This window comes from Bufo bufo, chromosome 6, assembly GCF_905171765.1.
Source record: "Bufo bufo chromosome 6, aBufBuf1.1, whole genome shotgun sequence".
NCBI classification, from domain to species: domain Eukaryota; kingdom Metazoa; phylum Chordata; class Amphibia; order Anura; family Bufonidae; genus Bufo; species Bufo bufo.
The window spans coordinates 273,268,649-273,296,491 of record NC_053394.1 but is presented as its reverse complement, the minus strand read 5'-3'; the positions used below and the strand labels follow the sequence as shown (position 1 = coordinate 273,296,491).

General features: G+C 45.0%; 2 protein-coding genes across 2 annotated transcripts in view; both read right to left on the bottom strand.

The window, feature by feature from the left end:
- Positions 1-443: 443 nt before the first annotated feature.
- TYSND1 (trypsin like peroxisomal matrix peptidase 1) lies at positions 444-14,583 on the bottom strand. The gene is made up of 4 exons (XM_040436627.1): positions 13,117-14,583; positions 9,037-9,167; positions 3,576-3,761; positions 444-878 (listed from the first exon to the last, which is right to left on the bottom strand). The coding sequence occupies exons 1-4, from the start codon at positions 14,364-14,366 to the stop codon at positions 661-663; spliced, it is 1,785 nt and encodes a 594-aa protein (XP_040292561.1). The 5' UTR covers positions 14,367-14,583; the 3' UTR covers positions 444-660.
- Positions 14,584-23,417: 8,834 nt separating this feature from the next.
- SAR1A (secretion associated Ras related GTPase 1A) overlaps positions 23,418-27,843 on the bottom strand; it is a 29,599-nt gene continuing 25,173 nt past the window's right edge. Inside the window, exons 6-7 of the mRNA XM_040436554.1 lie at positions 24,854-24,985; positions 23,418-24,519 (exon numbers count right to left, since the gene is read on the bottom strand). Coding sequence (XP_040292488.1) covers positions 24,403-24,519; positions 24,854-24,985 — 249 coding nt within the window. The 3' untranslated portion in view covers positions 23,418-24,402. The remainder of the gene's footprint in view (positions 24,520-24,853; positions 24,986-27,843) is intronic.

Below are 27,843 nucleotides of genomic sequence, written 5' to 3'. Positions count from 1 at the left end.
GCCCAATTAATGTCTCCTCCATTCAAATACACTGCACCTGCACTAAACTCCCAACAGAACAAGTACAGACAGCAGGTGCAATGTGTTTGAATGGAGGAGTCATCACATGGAGGCGATTTGCCTGGTCACATGACCCTACATCAGCAGCCATCTTATGGACGGGACCTCTATGTGGACAGCACAAAAGACTTGGCAAACAAGGGGGCATGCCTTATAAAATATAGAAAAAGGTACAGAATTTTAACAAGGACTATATTAGTAAATGCCTTAAAATCATCTCACAAACACATCAACAATAACCAGAAAGTGGCCAACCCCTTTAAGTGCTGTTATTCTTGGAATTTAAGAAGTGTGGAGGTTCCTTTAAATATCCAATCCAAAAATGTTTTTTCAATTTTTTAGTATTATCCATCAAAAACAAGGCAGGTTATTTGAGATCCATACATGACTTTAATATGGAAAAAAATACATAACAGGGCCAAAAATAGGGGGGGGGGGGGTGGAGGGGTGAAGGCTTGGTCACTTTCTTGTCAAACCTCGCAAAGTAGATGGAAAAACTGATGCCACAATTTTAAACAACTGTAAGATACACCAAAATGCAAAAAAACTAATTTGTAGAAGGTATTAATTTACTGTAGTATTGAGGGACTTGTATTCTGCTTAGAGTTTGCTCTGAAACACTTTCTTAGGTGATCTTTGCAGACGCCAGACATCTTGTATTGCATGTGCAGCCTTGTTAAGCTCTCCAAAACTTCTTAAATCCCCATATTGCCTATACCTTTGAATGGCAGCCTGGACAATAGTAATCGGGATGCAAAAATTTAAATGAGGATATGTTGCGCCTGTACTGTTGTCCCTTGTGTTACTTGCAACAATACCTAGAAAAAGGGACAAAAAAAGAAATATTTATATTCTTACAGAACATCCTGTTATCACATTGTAGCACAGATTGATGCAGGGACATCACCCCAGAATTGGTTGCCCTGATGAAGCTACTTGCCTGTAGAGGGTGTTTTGTCAAAGCATGCTGAGTATATGGAGCAAGATCCTGATATAAATATGGAGAAACCCTGCTGTGACTAATTAGTGAAGGGTAAGCCCTATAGTTACTCGTGGGAGAAGGGACAACTGCTGTGAGTACTGGAGAAAAGAGGAGTCCCTGGGGGAAAGGGGGATAATCTAACTAATGTTAACGTTAGGGGTACAGTGCTGAGAAAACTGTGGAAAGTACTTTAAGTAGTGGGGGAAGACAGTGTACTACATTGTGTACTGGTGGATTGAGAGCTGTTGTGACTACACTGAGAAAGGATGGGCTCTACTGTGACTATTGGGAAAAAGAAGGCCTTGGGAGCCCTGATGTGACTACAAGAAAAAGGAGAACCTGCTGCAACTTTAAAGGGGGAGAAAGGCACTGCCGTGACTCCTGGAGTAAAACTGGTAAGGCTCTAGTATGACCGCCCGAGTGAGACACTGCTGTGAATACTCAGAAGGGGACAATTCTTTTAATACTGGTAAAACAGTTGCATATTGTTATACTTCATTTTGGGGAACCAGAAATTACTGGGCCCCACAGCAAATTTTTAAACGGGGCCCCCCCTCCAGCAAATTCTTTGCAACCCCCTCCTCCTGTGCATCTGCTGTGACTAGTTAGGATCGCTGTCTCAGATGAGGCCCAGAAGCCGCTCTGGACGTTTCTTACAGTATCACTATATACACTACGTGCAGAATTATTAGGCAAATAAGTATTTTGACCACATCATCCTCTTTATGCATGTTGTCTTACTCCAAGCTGTATAGGCTCGAAAGCCTACTACCAATTAAGCATATTAGGTGATGTGCATCTCTGTAATGAGAAGGGGTGTGGTCTAATGACATCAACACCCTATATCAGGTGTGCATAATTATTAGGCAACTTCCTTTCCTTTGGCAAAATGGGTCAAAAGAAGGACTTGACAGGCTCAGAAAAGTCAAAAATAGTGAGATATCTTGCAGAGGGATGCAGCACTCTTAAAATTGCAAAGCTTCTGAAGCGTGATCATCGAACAATCAAGCGTTTCATTCAAAATAGTCAACAGGGTCGCAAGAAGCGTGTGGAAAAACCAAGGCGCAAAATAACTGCCCATGAACTGAGAAAAGTCAAGCGTGCAGCTGCCAAGATGCCACTTGCCACCAGTTTGGCCATATTTCAGAGCTGCAACATCACTGGAGTGCCCAAAAGCACAAGGTGTGCAATACTCAGAGACATGGCCAAGGTAAGAAAGGCTGAAAGATGACCACCACTGAACAAGACACACAAGCTGAAACGTCAAGACTGGGCCAAGAAATATCTCAAGACTGATTTTTCTAAGGTTTTATGGACTGATGAAATAAGAGTGAGTCTTGATGGGCCAGATGGATGGGCCCGTGGCTGGATTGGTAAAGGGCAGAGAGCTCCAGTCCGACTCAGACGCCAGCAAGGTGGAGGTGGAGTACTGGTTTGGGCTGGTATCATCAAAGATGAGCTTGTGGGGCCTTTTCGGGTTGAGGATGGAGTCAAGCTCAACTCCCAGTCCTACTGCCAGTTTCTGGAAGACACCTTCTTCAAGCAGTGGTACAGGAAGAAGTCTGCATCCTTCAAGAAAAACATGATTTTCATGCAGGACAATGCTCCATCACACGCGTCCAAGTACTCCACAGCGTGGCTGGCAAGAAAGGGTATAAAAGAAGAAAATCTAATGACATGGCCTCCTTGTTCACCTGATCTGAACCCCATTGAGAACCTGTGGTCCATCATCAAATGTGAGATTTACAAGGAGGGAAAACAGTACACCTCTCTGAACAGTGTCTGGGAGGCTGTGGTTGCTGCTGCACTCAATGTTGATGGTGAACAGATCAAAACACTGACAGAATCCATGGATGGCAGGCTTTTGAGTGTCCTTGCAAAGAAAGGTGGATATATTGGTCACTGATTTGTTTTTGTTTTGTTTTTGAATGTCAGAAATGTATATTTGTGAATGTTGAGATGTTATATTGGTTTCACTGGTAAAAATAAATAATTGAAATGGGTATATATTTGTTTTTTGTTAAGTTGCCTAATAATCATGCACAGTAATAGTCACCTGCACACACAGATATCCCCCTAAAATAGCTAAAACTAAAAACAAACTAAAAACTACTTCCAAAAATATTCAGCTTTGATATTGATGACTTTTTTGGGTTCATTGAGAACATGGTTGTTGTTCAATAATAAAATTAATTCTCAAAAATACAACTTGCCTAATAATTCTGTACTTCCTGTATGAGGGGGAATAAAATCTTACAATAAAATCTTTTAGTCCTCCTCCTGGGTGTGCCCGTTCTAAGTTTAGGTCCCAAAGCAGCCGCTTTCCCTATAGTTACTCCCCTGTGGGGGACACTACATTAATTATTCTAGGGCGAGCTGCTGTGACTTCTGGAAGTGGGAGGGCCAAAATGCAGTGAAGAGTCTAGAGACCTGTCTGGAACAAAATGAGGTACAATTTCCCGCCTCAATCTTTTTCTGAGAATTACCTGCCTACCTATTCATTAAGAACCTTAGAAGGTGGCACAATTATTACCTAGAAGCTGTCCAGACTCAGCAGCAAACAATGGTCCTCCACTAGAACCTCCATGGACAGCACATGATGTCTGTAACATCACTGGGACATTACCCACAGAAATCACAGCTGACAGCATGCCAGATGTCACAGATGGGCCACATCTTTCACCAAAAGCCCCGAATCCGACAACATAGACATCTTCACCTGGTAGATTTGTGCAAAAATGTAATCAGATTTTATCTTAACTAATATATACAATAGACATGCATGCATTTTTTGTATGGTCCAGACTAGGGTTGTCCCGATACCGATACTAGTATCGGTATCGGGACCGATTCAGAGTTTTCTCGGCGGTACTCAGCCGCCGATACCCCGCCCCGATACATAAATAGAATACTTTTTTCCCGCAATGAATATTTTTGCGGCCCGGCAAAGATGCAGCATCGGGAGAGAGGAGGGGCTGGAGTCCGTAACTATGGGCGGGGCCCGGTGCAGTCACTGTACTCTTACACCGGGCCCCGCCGCTCACCAAAGTATTTATAAACGTGAATCCTTATCCTGTTATTAAGTTGAACTAACGCTGCCCTCTCCCATGTTCCCCTGTATCCCCCTGTATCCCCACAGCACTTACTTAAGCTTCCATAGCAGGCAGAGCAGACGGCAGCAGTAACGTCACTCACTGACGTAGAGCGCCTGCTCCGCCCACTTTATGAATGAAGCAGGCGGAGCAGACGCGCGACGTCAGTGAGTGACGTTACTGGTGCCGTCCGCTCTGCCTGCTATGGAAGCTTAAGTAAGTGCTGTGGGGATACAGGGGAACATGGGAGAGGGCAGCGTTAGTTCAACTTAATAACAGGATAAGGATTCACGTTTATAAATACTTCGGTGAGCGGCGGGGCCCGGTGTATTGGGGGACACTGTTATGAGGGGGATCTGTGGATGACATATAGCAGTGTCATCCACAGATCCTCCCCATAACAGTTCCATCCACAGATCCCCTATAACAGCACCATCCACAGATCCCCCACCAAATAACAATGCCATCCTCAGATCCCCCCACCCCATAACAATGCCATCCACAGATATCCCACCCCATAGCAGTACCATCCACAGATCCCCATAACAGTGCCATCCACAAATCCCCATAACAGTGCCATCCACAGATCCCCCATAACAGTGCCATCCACAGATCCCCCATAACAGTGCCATCCACAGATCCCCCATAACAGTGCCATCCACAGATCCCCATAACAGTGCCATCCACAGATCCCCATAACAGTGCCATCCACAGATATCCCACCCCATAGCAGTACCATCCACAGATCGCCATAACAGTGCCATCCACAAATCCCCCATAACAGTGCCATCCACAGATCCCCCATAACAGTGCCATCCACAGATCCCCATAACAATGCCATCCACAGATATCCCACCCCATAGCAGTACCATCCACAGATCCCCATAACAGTGCCATCCACAGATCCCCCATAACAGTGCCATCCACAGATCCCCCATAACAGTGCCATCCACAGATCCCCATAACAATGCCATCCACAGATCCCCCATAACAGTGCCATCCACAGATCCCCCATAACAGTGCCATCCACAGATCCCCATAACAATGCCATCCACAGATATCCCACCCCATAGCAGTACCATCCACAGATCCCCATAACAGTGCCATCCACAGATCCCCCATAACAGTGCCATCCACAGATCCCCCATAACAGTGCCATCCACAGATCCCCCATAACAGTGCCATCCACAGATCCCCCATAACAGTGCCATCCACAGATCCCCCATAACAGTGCCATCCACAGATCCCCCATAACAGTGCCATCCACAGATCCCCCATAACAGTGCCATCCACAGATCCCCCATAACAGTGCCATCCACAGATCCCCCATAACAGTGCCATCCACAGATCCCCCATAACAGTGCCATCCACAGATCCCCCATAACAGTGCCATCCACAGATCCCCCATAACAGTGCCATCCACAGATCCCCCATAACAGTGCCATCCACAGATCCCCCATAACAGTGCCATCCACAGATCCCCCATAACAGTGCCATCCACAGATCCCCCATAAGAGTGCCATCCACAGATCCCCCATAAGAGTGCCATCCACTGATCCCCCATAACAGTGCCATCCACAGATCCCCCATAACAGTGCCATCCACAGATATCCCACCCCATAGCAGTACCATCCACAGATCCCCATAACAGTGCCATCCACAGATCCCCCATAACAGTGCCATCCACAGATCCCCCATAACAGTGCCATCCACAGATCCCCCATAACAGTGCCATCCACAGATCCCCCATAACAGTGCCATCCACAGATCCCCCATAACAGTGCCATCCACAGATCCCCCATAAGAGTGCCATCCACAGATCCCCCATAAGAGTGCCATCCACTGATCCCCCATAACAGTGCCATCCACAGATCCCCCATAACAGTGCCATCCACAGATATCCCACCCCATAGCAGTACCATCCACAGATCCCCATAACAGTGCCATCCACAGATCCCCCATAACAGTGCCATCCACAGATCCCCCATAACAGTGCCATCCACAGATCCCCCATAACAGTGCCATCCACAGATCCCCCATAACAGTGCCATCCACAGATCCCCCATAACAGTGCCATCCACAGATCCCCCATAACAGTGCCATCCACAGATCCCCCATAACAGTGCCATCCACAGATCCCCCATAACAGTGCCATCCACAGATCCCCCATAACAGTGCCATCCACAGATCCCCCATAACAGTGCCATCCACAGATCCCCCATAACAGTGCCATCCACAGATCCCCCATAACAGTGCCATCCACAGATCCCCCATAACAGTGCCATCCACAGATCCCCCATAACAGTGCCATCCACAGATCCCCCATAACAGTGCCATCCACAGAACCCCCATAACAGTGCCATCCACAGATCCCCCATAACAGTGCCATCCACAGATCCCCCATAACAGTGCCATCCACAGATCCCCCATAACAGTGCCATCCACAGATCCCCCATAACAGTGCCATCCACAGATCCCCCATAACAGTGCCATCCACAGATCCCCCATAACAGTGCCATCCACAGATCCCCCATAACAGTGCCATCCACAGATCCCCCATAACAGTGCCATCCACAGATCCCCCATAACAGTGCCATCCACAGATCCCCCATAACAGTGCCATCCACAGATCCCCCATAACAGTGCCATCCACAGATCCCCCATAACAGTGCCATCCACAGATCCCCCATAACAGTGCCATCCACAGATCCCCCATAACAGTGCCATCCACAGATCCCCCATAACAGTGCCATCCACAGATCCCCCATAACAGTGCCATCCACAGATCCCCCATAACAGTGCCATCCACAGATCCCCCATAACAGTGCCATCCACAGATCCCCCATAACAGTGCCATCCACAGATCCCCCATAACAGTGCCATCCACAGATCCCCCATAACAGTGCCATCCACAGATCCCCCATAACAGTGCCATCCACAGATCCCCCATAACAGTGCCATCCACAGATCCCCCATAACAGTGCCATCCACAGATCCCCCATAACAGTGCCATCCACAGATCCCCCATAACAGTGCCATCCACAGATCCCCCATAACAGTGCCATCCACAGATCCCCCATAACAGTGCCATCCACAGATCCCCCATAACAGTGCCATCCACAGATCCCCCATAACAGTGCCATCCACAGATCCCCCATAACAGCGCCATCCACAGATCCCCCATAACAGCGCCATCCACAGATCCCCCATAACAGCGCCATCCACAGATCCCCCATAACAGTGCCATCCACAGGTCCCCCATAACAGTGCCATCCACAGGTCCCCCATAACAGTGCCATCCACAGATCCCCCACATGACAGTGCGTCATCCACAGATCCACAGATCCCCCAAAACGGTCACATGACATTTAAAAAAAGTATCGGTATTCGGTATCGGTGACTACTTGAAAAAAAGTATCGGTACTTGTACTCGGTCCTAAAAAAGTGGTATCGGGACAACCCTAGTCCAGACGTCTACCAACATTCTGCTAAAAAATTACACATATTGGAATCACATTAGATAAATATGTATACATTTTTTTATTCAGATGGAAAGTTGAAAAATATATCTGTATGTAGATACACCATAAAATGATGATTGTGTAGGCTCACTTTGACCTCTGAGACAGCTCTGATCCATTGAGGCATGAATTACATAAGGCCTGTATGGTTTCTTTCATCAAGATGTTTTAAGGTGGGGCCTATAAGGATTAGACTGGATTGAGATCTGGGGTCCTTGGAAGCCAAGTCAACACTGACCTTTTTGTCATGTTCCTCAAACCGTTCCAGGCCAGCCTTCTCTTCACACATGCATCACTGGGCCCCCATGACTGACAACTTGCTGGGTGTACCGGTATATACTTACCTGCTCCCCACTGCATTATTTCGTCTCAAATGGGATGTTAATGAGCAGGACCAGTGCGTTGGAGTGGGAGATCGAAGGATCCGAAATCCTATGGAGTATGCTTCCCTTCGCTGGTCCAGCAACATTGGGAGAATCTAACCGAAAGGCCCACAAAAGGTGGACAACCTGTTTAAGGGTACTTTCACACTAGCGTTTTTCTTTTCCGGCACTGAGTTCCGTCATAGGGGCTCAATACCGAAAAAGAACTGATCAGTTTTATCCCCATGCATTCTGAATGGAGAGAAATCCGTTCAGGATGCATCAGGATGTCTTCACTTCAGTCACTGAATGGCGTTTTGGACGGAGGAAATACCGCAGCATGCTGCGGTATTCTCTCCGTCCAAAATTCTGGATCAGTTGCATTAATTTACATTGAAATGTATTAAAAATACTGGAATGCCGGATCCGTCCTTCCAATCTGCGCATGCGCAGACCGATATAAATGTTAAAAAAAATTGAAACGGAGAGACGGATCCGTTCCTGCAATGCATTTGTGAGACTGATCCGCATCCGGATCAGTCTACAAATGCTGTCAGTTTGCATGCAGACGGAACAGCTTGCCGGATAACTCTGCCGCAAGTGTGAAAGTACCCTAACGCATGGATGTTTGATAGTTAGGAGTCCAACTCTTTTATCCCACATCGTTCCCCCTCCATTGTTTACACAGGCATAGTGACTTGTTTGAGTGCAGCTCATCCCATTCAGTTGAATATGGTGAGTTTCAGGACAACCGCCCATTTGTACGAGCCACTATGCCTGCCTGAGCAACAAAGAGGACACAACATTCACCTGTTTGCCGTATCGATGGGGTTCTCATATCAAACAATACTGGTTTATACTGAGGAGAACCTCTTTAAAAGCGGCAACCATGTTACATGTATGTAAAGTAACCACATGTACAAAAGTTTAGATATTGTATTTGAATATACTGTAATGTTCCTTTAAATGTAAATGCCCCATCTGTTGGTTTAATGCAGTTTAAAGAAATCGTATCAAACCTGTACAGTATCCAGATGCCAAGACTGGTTCAGTAATATCATGAATAGTTTCTTCTAGTTCCACCACTGCAATGTCATATGGAGAAAATGCTTCTGTGGCGAACAAAACTCGACCTTTGATGGTCTGGTACCTGAAAATGGAAAAATGAATCAACATGATCACATTCTAGAATACCTGATAATGAAAACAAACACAGTAAATAAATGGAAACCAGGGTGAAGAAATAGCATGGGCACATGGGCCACTGGGCCCAAAAACATGCCCTTATCATTGGATGATGATTGACTATGGTTGGTTAAAGTCGCACTCCATGACAAAAACACCCTGGCTGCTGGCTGGGTGCATAATGATCTGATACTTTCACCTAGGGGTGGGCGATATGGCCTAAAAGCTATATTGCGATATAATTTTAAGCATGTGCGATATATGTCGCGATATATTGTTTTCTATATTTGGGGGGGCGTGTTTAAACTTTTTTTTACTTTTTATTTAATAACTATTAGTCTCCTTAAGGGCTAGAACGTAGAACCCTTGTCATATTCACCCTAATAGAGCTCTATTAGGGTGAATAGGACTTTACACTCTCCCTGCTGCCCTGTGCTTTGTGCACACAGCAGCAGGGAGCTGATCCCCCTCCCCTAAATGGTGCCATCCACAGATTCCCCCCCCTCCCCTAAACTGTGCTATCCACAGATTCCCCCCCCCCCCTAAACGGTGCCATCCACAGACATCCCCCCCCTAAACGGTGCCATCCACAGACATCCCCCCCCTAAACGGTGCCATCCACAGACATCCCCCCCCAAACGGTGCCATCCACAGATCCCCCCCCCCTCCCCTAAACGGTGCCCTCCACAGATCCCCTCCCCCTCCCCTAAACGGTGCCATCCACAGATCCCCCCCCCTCCCCTAAACGGTGCCATCCACAGATCCCCCCCCTCCCCTAAACGGTGCCATCCACAGATCCCCCCCCCTCCCCTCAACAGTGCCCTCCACAGATCCCCCCCCCCTCCCCTAAACGGTGCCATCCACAGATCCCCCCCCTCCCCTAAACGGTGCCATCCACAGATCCCCCCCCCCCCTCCCCTAAACGGTGCCATCCACAGATCCCCCCCCCTCCCCTAAACGGTGCCATCCACAGATCCCCCCCCTCCCCTAAACGGTGCCATCCACAGATCCCCCCCCCTCCCCTAAACGGTGCCATCCACAGATCCCCCCCCCTCCCCTAAACGGTGCCATCCACAGATCCCCCCCCCCCCCCCCCCGACGCTCACAGGAATACATTTAAAAACTAATCAGTAACTTTAACTTTATTCATTGGTGATCTCTTTACTGTATACCTAGGTCTTGGCTCCGATAACAGCAGGCAGTGCGGGGGGCGGCGCTCACTCACTGACGTCACGCGACTGCGCCGCCTAGTGGGAGGAGCAGGCGCGTGACGTCAATGAGTGAGCGCCGCCCGCCCGCCCGCACTGCCTGCTGTTACCGGAGCTAAGACAAAGTAAGGTATACAGTAAAGAGATCACCAATTAATAAAGTTAAAGTTACTGATTAGTTTTTAAATGTTCTCCTGTGAGCGGCGTGGCCCTGTATATTCTAACCCCCAGGCAAGCGTCCCTGTCACCATGGGAACGCCTGGGGGTTAGAATATACCATCGGATTTGAGTTTTCACGTGCTCACTGAGATCGAGAAAACTCAATGATTTACTGTCAGTCCCTCCCCTCCTCCTCTTTTGTCATTGGTGGTCAGCGGCAGCCGCGCACAGTGGGGAGGGAGGGACTCTCTCCTTCTCCACTGTGCCGGCTCAGGAGAAGATGGTGCGCGCAGAGAGCGCGATCATGCGATATAGGCGATATGCTCAAAATCCATATCGTGGCACAAATTTATATCGCATATCGCCTATATCGCCCACCCCTACTTTCACCGTTAATTAATGATAGGATAATCAGATACTTGCCATGCACAATGCCAAGGGCCACAAGTGCCCTCCTGAACTCGTGTATCACTATCCTCAGGATGATGATACAGTTCCATACTTTGCCAAGGGCGGCAGTATTTTGTGCTGCACTGTTGTATTTGGTTCTGCTGGGGCGGTATTTTGTGCTGCACTACAGTATTGCTGGCCCCGCCTACTTCTGTTTTCCCTGCATAATTGTGTTTCATCGCCTTCTGTCAATTTAGAGCCACCTACAACATGGGGCCACATATAGGTTCCTATAGTGTGCAAGCACGGCCACCGCTGCTGCTGTATAATGAGATAGAAAAATGAATGAAACCAGCAAAGGAGGCAATATGGACAATCACAATACATTAGTAAGTGCCTTGTATTAACTTTCTCTACATGATAAATGCCATTTGCTGAAGTGAGACAAGCCTTTTAAAGGAGTACACGCCCCTATCCCACAGACCAAGAGAAGAACTCTAAGGCTGGGTTCACACTTGAGCGCATTTTACGCGCGTTTTTGTCACGCGTTTTTATGCACATTTTTTGCAATAGTAAACGCGCGTTTGACGCGCGTTTGTGTGATTGACTGCAGTGTCCTATGGCCACAAACGCGCGTCAAAACGCCCCAAAGAAGCTCAAGAACTTGTTTGAGCGTAGGGCGTTTTTCAGCGCGTTCAAACGCGCTGTAAAACGCTCAAGTGAGAACCAGGGCCATAGGGAAGCATTGGTTTTCATGTGTTGAGCGTTTTACAGCGCGTTTGAACGCGCTGTAAAACGCTCAAGTGTGAACCCAGCCTAAAGTACTGTAGAACTGGCTTAGTTGCCCAGAGCAACCAATCAGATTCCACCTTTCATTTTTCACAGCCCCTTTGGAGTATGAAAAGTAAAATCTGATTGGTTGCTATGGGCAACTAAGCCAGTTCTACTTTATACCAATTTGATAAATCTCCCCCATTGAGACTTATCAAAGTGTGTAGTATTGAGCCTGCCATACACATCAGATAAAAGTTGCTCACGAGCATTGAACTGGAAAATTTGAAGATTTTTTTATATACTGTATTTTGACACATAAAAAATTACAAAATTTGGGGAAAATTTATTAAGACCAGCGGTTTCCACACCAGTATCAAGTCCCTCTGTGCAGGCCTCTACATAAGTTTGGCGCTTCATTTGACAGGCCGTGCAACAGACTCAAATCTACACCAACAAGAGGACTGGCGTAGAGTTAAGCCATTTTCCATGCCAGAACAGGCGTGGAAAATGATAAGCTGGTCCTATCGGCCTGCCCAATTCTGCCCCACACCACGCCCCCTTGTCTCGCCACTTTGGAAAAGTTGCAAATTTTACCGCACAAAGTGTGTACAACAAGATCTGCATCCTATTTAAAGGGCTTCTGTCACCCCCCAACTTTCAGTTTTTGACTTATTATATTTGCTAATGTAAGCAGATTCCATATATGCCCCTCTTACCTCGGGCTGTGCAGTAATTACAGTAAAAAACGTACTTTTATTATATGTAAATTTCTTCACTACCAGCAAGTTGGGCGGATTTGCTGGTAGCCGCCGCATCCTCTGTTTGAAAAAACGCCCCCTCCTCCACTTGATTGACAGGGCCAGCGAGCGCTCTCCTCCTCTCGCTGTCCCTGCCTGCAGCCTCAAATCCCGCGCCTGCGCCGCACCGGTCCTCATTCAGCGCAGGCGCTCTGATCTGAGAGAAGGACGCTCGCTTGGCCGCTCCTTCCTCAGTGCGCCTGCACCGATGATGTCAGCCCTACACCCGGAAGAGAAGTCTTCCCGCGCAGGCGCGGGATTTGAGGCTGCAGGCAGGGCCAGCGAGAGGAGGAGAGCGCTCGCTGGCCCTGTCAATCGAGTGGAGGAGGGGGCGTTTTTTCAAACAGAGGATGCGGCGGCTACCAGCAAGTCCGCCCAACTTGCTGGTAGTGAAGAAATTTACATATCATAAAAGTACGTTTTTTACTGTAATTACTGCACAGCCCGAGGTAAGAGGGGCATATATGGAATCTGCTTACATTAACAGATATAATAAGTCAAAAACTGAAAATTGGGGGGGGGGGGGGGGGGGGGTGACAGAAGCCCTTTAAGCCACAAAAGTGCAGTAAATAATAAAACAACTTACCTTTCATAGGTGTGGTGCTCACTTGGATTTTTAGGATGGTAGATCTTAACAGACACTTTGAGTGAATTTCTAAGCACATGTCGGCATGTTAATACTAACTTTGGGCTCAATAAAACACCAGACCCCCAAGCTTGGCCTGAGTCCACCAGAACTACTGATGCCATCAGATGCTCTACTGATCCTGGACCCATAACCTTAGGCATACAGTGGTCCACTAGCTGCAAAGATCTCAGTTCATTTTTTAAAGCAATTACTGTCCTTCCAAGAACTTTACGGATGTTGTCAAGTATATGGCTAACAGAACAAGCCACAGTCAATCCCACCCACTCATTCGTCTTCCAGCAGAGAGGTGCCACTATGATGGCAATCAAATGCAAAACACCTTCTTCTAACAAAAATATTCCACCACCCTCAGAGCCCGGCAAACAGCGGGCATCAGTCAGCAGTACAACACTTCTGTCTCCAGAGGTATTGCTTAGGATACCTTTGGTCATGGTATTCAGAAAGATGTCAGTGTAAAATGAGCCAAATGGAGAGCCACAGGTGTATACTGTACTGCCTTTTACCAGCTTGGAGGAATCCATGATACCCATTTTATGAGAATTGGGCAATGGGTTTTGGAGCTTCAAAATAGCAAACCAATGAAGGTAGGCTAGATCCTTCTGAAACTCGCCATATTCATTCTTCTCTTCCTCACTGGAAAACACCCAGCCCTCTTCTTTTATGAACAGGTTTGAAAATGCTTTTTGAAACTCTGGACAAGGCAGAAGCATAAGAAGTTCTGCTTGGACCTGTACATGTCCACTTTTTGTCTTTGACATGGGAACAAGTCCAAGTGCAGATCTCTGTTCCAGAGCATGGTTATGGACATGACTACCACTTGTGTTTGTTTGTGGTTGATAGGTGCTCTCCACCTGAATCAATAAGTCTGATGACAAGTCATTAGCAAAAAGCACAGTACAATCAGGACTAGCAAAATGATTTTCACCTTTTTTCAGGAAAGGAAAAAATACAGCTCCTTGACAAATAACAATTCCTGAACTTCTATCTAAGATGACACCGCTGCAGCTCCACTGTCCGTCACATTCAGCATTAGGAGCAGGGTGGTAAAAGGGCTTCTTGTCGCTTTCTGGAGTATTGGAAATGGTTTGGTTCTTATGTTGAAGGCCAGGGACTGGTTGTGTCTGAGAGATGGTTATAACACAACCTGCAGACTGTGCCTGGAACAGCTGAGGCTTGGTCATGTTCATATCTAAAGCGGATTTGCAGCTCTAGAGGTGCAGTAATTTGATGTCAGGGAAATGAAGCCTTCACGCATCCAGATCTATGATGTCCATCTGCTGTTCTTATCCATGCTCCTCTGCATTTCTGATAGATCCCTGGAATCAGGCAACATTCAGGGAAAAAAAAAGTATACAGACAGCATGGACTGTGTGCAGATACAAAGTTCACAGGAAGCAGTGTGTGCAGGGCCAGGCTGTCAATGGCTAGGCCGCTCATCCAATTGCCTCCAGTGTGTTCCTGCGCCATTCATTGGTTGCTTTATGTGACACCACTCTGAGTCATTCAGCAAGTCCGCCCTCTGGTATTAACTCTTTCTGTGTATCAACAGCAACCTCCTGCACGCCAGCTGTTCTAAAACTACAACTCCCACAATCCTTCTTTCACTTCTATGGGAGTTACAACAGCCAAGTAACAGTGCATGCTGGGAATTGTAGTTTGACAGCAGCTAAAGTGCTGACCTTGTTTTCTGGCATTCTGTGCTAGGTCTTCTTAGCTCCAGCTTCTCACCCTTGTTCCCTGCCTGCAATATTTAACCCTTACTACCTCAGCCGGAATCCATAGTTATGGCACTGCTACGAAAATCCTAAAACACATTCTGTCATGAATTATAGAAATATATGCTATACATAAGTATATAGTTCTATATGGCTATGCATGAAGACTTGTAATTATACTCATATTAGCCAGCAGGGTTTAATGATTGCTCCTTTATATAGACAGGCAGGTGGTGTCCTCTGGGTGCTCGAGCTACGCCTGGATAATCTGCAGACGTGTAGTTACTTGCCTAAAATTGCATAAGAGCAAACTGTCAAAAATAAATCTGTTAAATGTCTGCAGAAGGAAAGAGAAAACAATCTAACGGTGCTTTTACTCATAGGTTTTTAGTGGCAATTTTGTCTTTTTTTTTTTTCCTCTAAAAACACCACCAGAAATATGTGAAAAGTGCCATGTGCCAGTGCAGTCAATGCCAAATTCCTGCATGGGTTTTATTGCACTTTTCACTGCATTTCCACATTAAAATCTACAGTTATTTGCGGATTTTGATATGGATTTGCCCCAGATCTCACCTTCTGCATTGCAAAAATCGACACAATGGACATCCTGTGGATTAATAGGTCTGCACCGCAGGTAAATTTCCATGTAGAAAGTTTTTTTTTTTTTTTTAATATCTACTTTGCGGACAAGAATAGGACAGGTTCTATTTTTTTGCGGGGCCGCGGAACAGGCATACGGATGCGGACAGCATGCGGTGTGCTATCCGCATATTTTGCGGCCCCATTGAAATGAATGGGTCCTCATCCGAAACGCCAAAAATACGTTAGCGGGCACGAGCCCTAAGAACAAGTTTGTAGATTAGGCAAATTTCACACTCGCGTTTGGTGCGGATCCGTCATGGATCTGCACAGACGGATCCGTTCAGATAATACAACCGTCTGCATCCGTTCAGAACGGATCCGTTTGTATTATCTTTAACATTGCGAAGACGGATCCGTCTTGAACACCATTGACAGTCAGAGGAGGACGGATCCGTTTTCTATTGTGCCAGATTGTGTCAGTGAAAACGGATCCGTCCCCATTGACTTACATTTTGTTCCAGGACGGATCCGTTTGGCTCAGTTTTGTCAAATGGACACCAAAGCTCTGCAAGCAGCGTTTTGGTGTCGCCTCCAGAGCGGAATGGAGACTGAACGGAGGCAAACTGATGCATTCTGAGCGGATCCTTTTCCATTCAGAATGCATTAGGGCATCCCTGAACGGATCCCACAAACAGAAAGCCAAAACGCCAGTTTGAAAGTAGCCTTAGATATCTTTTAGGTCTCATGTTTCTTCTGCGCCATTCATAAAAATATCGCCTCTGCACCCAATTCCATACAGGTGAAACTCGAAAAATATGAATATTGTGCAAAGTTCATTTATTTCAGTAATGCAACTTAGGCCTCATGCACACGACCGTTGTGTGCATCCGCGGCCGTTGTTCCGTTTTTTTTCGCGGACCCATTGACTTTCAATGGGTCCGTGGAAAAATCGGAAAATGCACCGTTTGGCTTCTGCGTCCGTGATCCGTTTTTCCAGTCCGTGAAAAAAATATGACCTGTCCTATTTTTTTCACGGACAACGGTTCACGGACCCATTCAAGTCAATGGGTCCGTGAAAAATCACGGATGCACACAAGATAGTCATCCGTGTCCGTGATCCGTTTTTCCTATCATTTTCAATGCAAACTTGACTTAGTTTTTTTTTTCACTTTTCATGTCCGTGGATCCTCCAAAAATCAAGGAAGACCCCCGGATGAAAAAACAGACACGGATCACGGAACAACGGAAACCGTTTTTGCGGACCGCAAAAAAAAACGTCCGTGTGCATGAGGCCTTAAAAGGTGAAACTAACATATGAGATAGACTCATTACATGCAAAGTGAGATATTTCAAGCCTCTATTTGGTATAATTTGGATGATTATGGTTTACAGCTTATGAAACACCAAAGTCACAATCTCAGGTACCCTTTGCTCAGGGGGTATGGATTAATTTGCTGACTAGAGTGTGACACTTTGAGCCTAGAATATTGAACCTTTTCACAAAATTCTAATTTTAAGCGGCATTAATGCAATTCCTTTTAATTTGTGTTACTGAAATAAATGGACTTTTGCACGATATTCTAATTTTTCGCGTTTCACCTGTATATTAGGCGCAGCTGCACAAACTAAAGACAGACTTAAAAACTGAAACAAAAGAACAGTGCAAATGATAAATTCCTCCATATTTTTGGGGTGGGGGGGAGGTTGTCACTGACTTGACTTTTTTGTCTTCCTTGTTTTTTTGAAAGAATGCAGTATACTGTGGCTTTTGGCGTTTTAGCACTTTCACTATAGGAGAAAAATAGAAAATTCTACTAGTAAGACACACTGGACCTCATTTATCAAAACTAACAGGAAAACTGTCTTAGTTGCCCATAGCAACCAATCAGAGCTCTCCTTTCATTTTTCTAGAACACTAAGGCCTCCTGCACACGACCGCATGGCTTTTTCACAGTTTTGCGGTCCGTTTTTCACGGATCCGTTGTTCCGTTTTTAATTTCCATTGTGTTTCCGTTTCTGTTCCGTTTTTGGCATATACAGTAAACAGTAATTACATAGAAAAAATTGGGCTGGGCATAACATTTTAAATAGATGGTTCCGCAAAAACGGAATGGATACGGAAGACATACGGATGCATTTCCGTATATGTGTTCCGTTTTTTTGTGCGGACCCATTGACTTGAATTGAGCCACAGAACGTGATTTGCGGGCAATAATAGGACATGTTCTATCTTTCAACGGAACAGATAAACGGAAATAAAGAAACGGAATGCATACGGAGTACATTCCGTTTCTTTTTTGCAGAACCATTGAAATTAATGGTTCCGTATACGGAAAGCAAAAAACGGAAAAAAATAAATGGTCGTGTGCAGGAGGCCTAAGGCTACTTTCACACTTGCGGCAGAGGAATCCGGGAGGCACGTATGCAAACTGATTGCATTTTAAGACTGATCAGGATCCTGATCTATCTTACAAATGCATTGCAATAACGGATCAGTTTCGATATTTTTTTTCACATTTTTACTGGTCTGCGCATGCGCAGACCGGAAGGACGGATCTGGCATTCTGGTATTTTGAATGCCGGATCCGGCACTAATACATTCCTATGGAAAAAAAATGCCGGATCCGGCATTCAGGCAAGTCTTCCGTTTTTTTGGGCCGGAGATAAAACAGTAGCATGCTGGGGTTATATCTCCATCCTGAACAGTCAAAAAGACTGAACTGAAGACATCCTGAACAGATTGCTCTCCATTCAGAATGCATGGGGATATGCCTGATCAGTTCTTTTCCGGTATAGAACCCCTAGGACGGAACTCAGTGCCGGAAAAGAAAAACGCAAGTGTGAACGTACCCTAAAGCCCCTTTCACACGGGCGAGTATTCCGCGCGGATGCGATGCGTGAGTTGAACGCATTGCACCCGCACTGAATACCGACCCATTCATTTCTATGGGGCTATTCACATGAGCGGTGATTTTCACGCATCACTTGTGCGTTGCGTGAAAATCGCAGCATGCTCTATATTCTATTTCACGCAACGCAGGCCCCATAGAAGTGAATGGGGTTGCGTGAAAATCGCAAGCAAGTGCGGATACGGTGCGATTTTCACGCACAGTTGCTAGGAGACGATCGGGATGGAGACCCGATCATTATTATTTTCCCTTATAACATGGTTATAAGGGAAAATAATAGCATTCTATTCAGAATGCATAGTAAAATAGCGCTGGAGGGGTTAAAAATAAATAAATTAATTAACTCACCTTAATCCACTTGCTCGCGCAGCCCGGCATCTCGTCTGTCTCCTTCTTTGCTGAACAGGACCTGTGGTGAGCATTCATTCCAGGACCTGTGGTGACGTCACTCCGGTCATCACATGATCTTTTACCATGGTGATGGGTTATGTGATGGATCATGTGATGACCGGAGTGACGTCACCACAGGTCCTGTTCCTGCAATGAATGCTCACCACAGGTCCTGTTCAGCAAAGAAGGAGACAGACGAGAAGCCGGCAGCGCCAGCAAATGGATTTAGGGGAGTTAAATTATTATTATTTTTTTTTTAACCCCTCCAGCGCTATTTTACTATGCATTCTGCATTCAGAATGCTATTATTTTCCCTTATAACCATGTTATAAGGGAAAATAATACAATCTACAGAACACCGATCCCAAGCCCGAACTTCTGTGAAGAAGTTCGGGTTTGGGTACCAAACATGCGCGATTTTTGTCACGAGAGTGCAAAACGCATTACAATGTTTTGCACTCGCGCGGAAAAATCGCGGGTGTTCCCGTAACGCACCCGCACATTTTCCCGCAACGCCCGTGTGAAAGAGGCCTAAGAAATTAAGTGTGTGCTGATTGGTTGCCATGGGCAAATAAGGCAGTTTTCATGTTAGTTTTGATAAACTATGTCCGCTGTGTGCAAAAAAAGCCAAGAAACATGTACACATGAAAAAATATGACAGTGTACACGATGGACATTCTACCAATTATTGCTTATAGGGTAGGTTTGCAACAAAATTGTAGCATTTCTTGGATTTTACGCCTCTTTCTCTAAAAGGGGGCGAGACAAGGTAGGGAAGTGGACACGGCAACTTTATCTTCATTTACGCCAGTTTTCTGTTCAGCTCAGATCTGCCGAGGATTACAGTCTAGGCACACAGACTGCAGGAGGGTACACCCCATCATAAATTAGACACATCCTATAGGGCATTTACTGTAGCGGCTGCATCTGGTTTAAAGGGGTTATCCCACTTTGCGTTTTCATACTTACCTGCTGCCACCGCGCGTTCACTTCCTGGATTCTGGCTGGGGGCGGGCTTCATCTTGATTGAAGTCTTCTCCCGGCCGGGCGCTGGACTGAACGCGCACGCTGCCGCGCATGCGCAATGTGACTTATTTCTGGCCAGTATAGTACAGAGCAGGCGTGCGCGTTCGCAGCTCTGTACTATTCTGGCCGGGAAGAAGTCACCGTCGCGCGTGCGCGTTCAGGACAGCGAGTGGCCCGGCCGGGAGAAAAGAAGAAGTCTTCTGGGCAAGCGCGACCATCGGGATGTTGCGGAAGAGCGGTGGTCGTAACCAGGGGAGACCGAGTCACAACAATAAAGGTGAGTGGGGATGAATTTTCTCCTAATCGGTGGGAATTTGTTAATAAAGTATATTTACAAAAATGATCACTGTCAAATCATTAACAGATTTAACAGTGATCATTATGATGGGATAACCCCTTTAAGTCTCATTTACCAACTGATTTTGCACCTGTTTAGGAGGTATTTGCGCCTTGTTCGTCTAATTCTTATTTTGAGATTAGTTTTGGCATGTTCTTTGTTTTGCATCTTATGTTCGAGGTATTGAAGTTGAATCCTTCTGATTGCCCATTTTCCTGCTTCTAAATGACTGACTAGGACTAAATTCTGATGCCTAAACGACTGGATCAGAGCATCTCCAAAATGGCAGGTTATGTGGCTGTTCCCAGTATGCAGTGGTTAGTACCTACCAAAAGTGGTCCAACAAAGTACATGTATATGTAAACTGGCAACAGGGCCAAGTCTGGTCCGACCGAACAGAAGAGCTACTGTAGCACAAATTACTTAACGCTGGCTATGACTGAAAGATATGAGACCATACAGTGTAGTCACAGGCTGGTCAGTGCCAATGCTAACCAGTGTCCACCAACAAAACTACCTTCAATAGAAATGTGGACATCAGAACTGGACCATGGAGCAATAAAAGGCAGCCTGGTCTCATGAGTCATGTTTTGTTTTACATGATGTGGGGTGCATGTGTGTCTCTTACCTGGAGAAGAGCTGTCACCAGGATGCAATATGTGAAGACTAGCTGGCAGAATCAGTGGCATATTCTGGGCAATGCAATGTTACTTGACATATACCACCCTATCAAAACATTGTTTATGGCACCCGTCATGACAGAGGGAATCCCTAATGCTAGTGGCTGCTTTCAGCAGAATGGACCCTGCCACAATCGTGGTCCTCAAACCATTCCAGAACAATTTTTACGTGCTCCAGCTGTTAATTTGGCCTCCAAATTCCTCAGTTCAGTCGAATTGAACATCGATGGGATATGTTGGAAGCACAAGTCTGATCTGTAGAGGATCTGCTGCTAACATCTTGGTTCCGCAATGCCACAAATGGTCAGAGCTTTTTTTTTTGTCAGCACAAGAGGAACCAAAAAGGCAGATTGGTCTAATATTATGGCTGATCAGTGCACATTGTGAGCACTGTCTGTTGACTGCTGAAATTACACCCAACAATATTGATCAGCCAAGAAAAGGTAACAAGCAGAAAGCGGGTCACAATGATCCTTCTGGTGCCAGGTACAGTATACTGTCCTACAAAAACTGTTTATGGGAACTGGCACTTGGCTATGGAAACCTTTGCACTGATTTTATTTTTATTGGTCATATTATTTATACCTGCAAAATTAAGCAATTTTATAAATAGTATTCATTAAAACTTTTCTACCATCTTGCTTTTGCAGAGTCCTTTACCTTGTTGACCTTCCTGCAGAATCTGACATAAAACTATCAACACACTCCCATTTCTGATGTCTCTTTGCTCCCCCCTCTTTTCTGTTAGCATCAATGGCTCTCATCACAAGTGAGAAGAAATCCCATATGACCTCCAGAAGGAGACATCACTCCAGGAATGAGGATGTGCTGATACATGAGAGCTAGCATTGACAGCAGTATCCTGGATACACCGACATCAATGTATCCACTAACATATGTAAAAAATCATGCTTTCCACAGCCTTTAACCCTTTTTTCGGCACATATATGCTAGATGTCCCTGTACAAACAGTTTAGGTTTCTCAACAGTGTCATTAATTGGCCCTTTACTTAAAAAAAAATAATAATAATAATATGGAGGATACTTGACAGAAACAAAGAACAGTAATATTAAAAGGAAATGTGTCAACAAATTTTTTATCTGCCAGTTAAAATCAAATAGCAACACATATCCTTTTTTCTAATCTGATGTTATTTTCTGATTACAGATTTTTTTTTTTTTATATTTCCTGAACATGACTATGGGGGAGGCCATCCTGTCTGAGCTGTTCTCAAGAGCACTTACAAAGCATTAAAAAAAAAATAAAGTTTTACGGCAGGCCCATGGTCCATAGCCACAATGGTAAGGAGGGGGAATTCATTGATTTCTATGGGAGGTTTTCTAGGCTGCTCTGTGCAGATGACATTGTACAAGAAAAGAATAGATAAGGTCTGACAATTACCTATTGTGAACCTATCCAAAGAGGTGACATCATTAGAATAAGATATAACTGCAGTAAAGTGATCTGTATAAACCAAGAAGTGGCAGCTATTAGGCTAAGCGGCCAGGGCAAAAACTGCAGGAATTTTAGTTTTTTTTTTAAGGAAGTGCCCCTTCCTCGTCATTACACTAAGGCTACATCTACACGACGACATTTGTCGCGCGTCATTTTGTTGCACTAATGTCGCGCGACAATTTTTATAATGGCAGTCTATGGTGTCGCACTGCAACATGCTGCGACTGCGACGCAACAGTCGCAGAAAAATCCATCTCGAATGGATTTTCTGCGACTGTTGCGTCGCAGTATGTTGCAGTGCGACACCATAGACTGCCATTATAAAAATTGTCGCGCGACAAATGTCGTTGTGTAGACGTAGCCTAAATCTCGTCTCAGTGGAGCAACAGCATAGTGTAATCACAAGCACTTGCACCATTCACCTGCATGGAGAGGGCACTTGTATTACACTGCACTTCTGAGACGAAGTGTAATTAAGAGGAAGCAGCGCTTGCACGGAGTGCCGTCTACTCTTCAAACAGCTGATCGTCAGGGGTGTCGGAGCCCCGCAGATCTGATATTGGTAACCTATCCTGAGAACAGGTTATCAATATTAAGCGCTGGACACCCCCTTTAAGTTACCTGGTTCTCAACAGTATTTAATAGACTCCTATCTCTATGGCCTGCTATACTCTGCACTTATTAATTATGCAATCAGTATTGATGTGTGTAGAGCTCAGTGGAGATCTGCAGCCCGATTGGCATTTACTAGACTGTGGCATTTTTTCTTTTACGTGTTTCCGCATAGACATAGGGGGGGGGGGGGGGGGGAGGAAGCAAGAAAATTGCAAATAAAACAAAAAAAAAAATGTGTCAGCACCAACCATAACATTAAAATGCAGAGTGCACAGTTCCTGAAAAAACTCCAATCTCCTGATTAGTGGGTCCTTGGTCTATATCTATATCTGCTGGCAAAAAAAAATACAGTCAAACTTCTACACTGGGCAGCAACTGCATCCATAAAATGCAGCAATTCATGATTCAAGCCTAAAAGGTATTATACATAAGCAGAAACCTCAAAATTAATTGTAGATTATGATTAACGTCCATTAAGTGCTGGGGACGCATTGTTACATATGGAAAATGGAACCAATTCACAAGTAATATCTGAGTGTTTTTACTTTATTGCAAATTCTATATATGTTGCAAAGTGGGAACTGGACAACCCATTGGTATTTAAAACGCAACTAAAATAATAACTTGAGAAAATATGATGTATACTGTGTATAGACATTTTTTACATATCTCCTTCCGGCTGTTAGTACTCTCAGGTCTGGGGAGGGATAAAAAAAACAAAAAAAAAAAAAAAAGGTGTATCAAAACCTGTTGACTTCCAGAAGGCCCTTTGAACACGTTGTAGTGAGAGTTGATATTAGACTAATAAATGACACCAGACACAATGCTCAGGTTGCAGTGAGCATAATTGCCACAAACATCAATCTAAAAGGGCAGTGAAGACATGAAGCCTCGGCAATACCTTTGCTTCAAAGGGCACTTTTCACTTCACACAAGTGAAAGGAGGAAAAAAAGAAGAAAAAAAAAAGAAGAAAGAAAAGCAAAACCACAAAATGTAAATACCTCATGGCGTCTAATCCATGCTCCAAATACATATTAGCCAAATTTCTACAGCAAATTCATTGTTAGAGAGCAGGCCAGCCCAAAAACTATGTTTATTGTGGACGTCTAAGGTTATGATACGTGGATCAGTATTTAGTGATAAATGTAAATAGCATTAAATAGATTAAAAAAACAAAACAAAAAAAAAAAAAAAAAAGTTAACTCCGGACCAAATAAACTACTTTAAAAAAAAAAAGCCAAAAAACAAATAAAACGGGGAGGGACACTGCTTCGGCTGACACGTTCCTTAAAAATAGAATGGTTTTCTTTTGATTTGACTCATGATCAGAGGAGGGGCGCCCCACAAGACTCCTGGTTGTTGCATGTGTTAATCACTGCCTTCGTGAGTCTACCCCACACTGAGAAAGTCCGTCTGGATCAAGTCCGGAGGAGTTGAACTCTCTATAATCTGGTTTTGTTGGTTTTCTTGTGGTTTCAAAGGGAACAATTGGAGAAGAGGGTGGAAAAAGTTTCAGTCAATATACTGTGAGAGCCAGCGGAAGCCCTCGCCATAGCCTTGCCTCTTGAGCACACTGCACATAAACACTTCCATGGGACGGGCGTTTAGATCCTTCAGTGGCACGTTACCCTGCAGATGGAAGGATAGATCAGTTACAAGCATGAAGTAGAATACGGCAATAACCTTACAGGGGTTGTCTGCACAGGTAACTGAGGGGTTAACCCACTCGGGATATCCTATCATTAGCGAAGGCTAAGAGGCCTGTACAGTATGTAGGCATTTGGTGAAAACAATGGACGTCCATTGAGTTCCACAAATCCCTACTATGTTTGGAGTAGTGAACATACATTTACATTACAGATAGCGAGCAGTGAGACCCTCCATAATCAACTGCTAATAAGGGGGAATCAACAAAGTCAAACAGGGATGTCCTGGCCGCAAAACACAATGAGTAGGTCATTACTTTTCCTGTGGTTTGTCCATAAAGTCCGAATATTTCTCTCAGTCGCTCTTCACTGATCGCGTCGGCTCTGTCAATTTTATTACCGAGGATAAGGATTGGCACATTTGATATTGTTTCATCGGTCATGAGAGCCTGCAATGACAAAACACAAACTCTTTCAATATCGCTAATACACGCCTACAGATAATGAACGTGGCGTCAATCCAGTAAGATGACAATGCCTATGCCCAATGTTTGTCTCATCCTAGTATCTACTACAATGCTATGGATGTGAGGCTGCCTATGCCAGGCACCTGATCACCCATCTACTGTAATGGAGTCGTGACCAAGGTTATCCCTTGTAAATTTACCATAATTCACCTTAGGCAAGTTCCACACTACCGCTAAACAGTTCCAGCAGGCTGTTCTGGTAGGGGAACGGCCTGCCAAAGGTCATCAAATCCAGCAGAGACAGAAACTGATGCAGCACTGCCAGGCCCCACTGAATCTAATTGGAACCGGCGGGGATCTGGCCTGTTTACGGCATTTATGCCGAGATTCAGCCGCACAAAAATCACAGCAAGCAGCGTTTTTTTTTTTGTCTGGCCAAATCCTGGCACTAATGCCGGAAACAGGCCAGATCCCTGCCGGGTCCCATTATGGGTTCTGGCTTTGCCGGATATGATAAACTCCAGCAGGCTGTTCCTTTACCAGAATAGCCTGTTGGAACTGTTTAGCGCTAGTGTAAGGCTAGCCTAAAAGATGTCAGATGATGTCATTATGGTGTTTATGTAAGAATGGAGATACTCCAAATTAAGGGGGTGTGGTTCTCTTTCACTAGCCTAAGGCCAGTTTTACACGAGCGTGTTGGGTCCAGGAATCTCGCTATGTGTGATGGCCGCATTTCCTGGACTAAACTGTTTTCCTCTGACCTGAACTCACAGCATCATCATGACTTATGATGCTGTGAGCTCTTGCCTGACCACAGGGCTACTGAACTGTAATCATGGCTTTATGCGAGTACAAGACAGTAGACCTGCAGTCAGACAGGAACATACAGCATCATAAGTCATTATCCTTTGGTGCAGTTCAGAGAATTCAGTCACAGAAGATCTGTAACACCGTGTCTCCAATTCCAATTCATTCACTGGTGAGCCTCTTATACACCAAGTGGTTTCACCTGAGAAAGCAAGGGTTTGTGGGAGTGGCAACATGAAAGGGTTGTTTAGTGGGAGGACCAGACTTAAAGGCTATGTACACCTTCTGCAGGATTTTTTTTTTTATTATTGCATTTTACTCATTTGAGGCTAAACAAATTTTTTTCAGTGGGTCTTTCTTAAAAATATCCATCCGTTCTGTCACAAAGGGTTAACTGTTTGTGTGAATCTTAGGCCCCTTTCACACGAGCGAGTATTCCGCGCGGATGCGATGCGGGAGGTGAACGCATTGCACCCGCACTGAATACCGACCCATTCATTTCTATGGGGCTGTGCACACGAGCGGTGATTTTCACGCATCACTTTTGCGTTGCGTGAAAATCGCAGCATGCTCTTCTTTGTGCTTTTTTCACTTAACGCAGGCCCCATAGAAATGAATGGGGTTGCGTGAAAATCACAAGCATCCGCAAGCAAGTGCGGATGCGGTGCGATTTTCACGCACGGTTGCTAGGAGATGATCGGGATGGAGACCCGATCATTATTATTTTCCCTTATAACATGGTTATAAGGGAAAATAATAGCATTCTGAATACAGAATGCTTGGTACAATGGGGCTGGAGGGGTTAAAAATAAAAATCATTTAACGCACCTTAATCCACTTGATCGCGTAGCCCGGCATCTCAGTCTGTCTCTTTTACTGTATAAGACCTGTGGTGAGCATTAACTATAGTTCAAGGACCTGGGATGACGTCACTCCGGTCATCACATGGTACGTCACATGATCTTTTACCATGGTGATTCACCATGGTAAAAGATCATGTGACGTACCATGTGATGACCGGAGTGACGTCATCCCAGGTCCTTGAACTATAGTTAATGCTCACCACAGGTCCTATACAGTAAAAGAGACAGAAGTAGATGCCGGGCCGCGATCAAGTGGATTAAGGTGAGTTAAATGATTTTTTTATTTTTTTTTTAACCCCTCCAGCGCTGTTTTACTATGCATTCTGTATTCAGAATGCTATTATTTTCCCTTATAACCATGTTATAAGGGAAAATAATACTATTTACAGAACACCGATCCCAAGCCCGAACTTCTGTGAAGAAGTTCGGGTACCAAACACGCGAGATTTTTCTCACGCGAGTGCAAAACGCATTACAATGTTTTGCACTCGCGCGGAAAAATCGCGGGTGTTCCCGCAACGCACCCGCACATTTTTCCGCAACGCCCGTGTGAAAGAGGCCTTACTTTCACTTTGTGCTGGTCATCTAAATATGTCGGGGGTCATTCATTATCCTGAAATACGCCTAGACTTATTTCAGGCACAGATTGTGGTGCAATGGATATCTGCGCTGCAATCTGTGACTCTTCCTCGCTTACGCCAAGTTTAAAAAGTGGGCGAAAAAGGAAACTGGCCTGTCTAATTCACAATTTTCTATGCCTTTTAGGCATAGAAAATGGTCAAAATGTAAGACAGCAATGAAGCTGGCTTACATTTAGACTGGCGCTGGATGCGCCAAAGTTATGTAGAGGCCGGCGTCTAAAACACCAATCTTAATAAATGACCCCCTTTATCTCTAAAATTACTAAAAGATCATAAAACATTAATCCAGTAAATAACAATAAAATAAGAACTGTCAGAAATGAGCCGTCAGCTGAGCTGCCTGATGGAACACAATCAAAATACAGAGGCTGCTACTAGAGAATCTCAAGGCTGTACAAAAAAAAGGGTTAAAAATTTTAGAATAAAAGACCAATTTAATTTTTTTTTTTTAGCTCACAATGAGTAAGATGCAATAATATAAACATGCCCCCCAAAAGGTGTACAGAGTCTTTAATCTGTTAACACATGT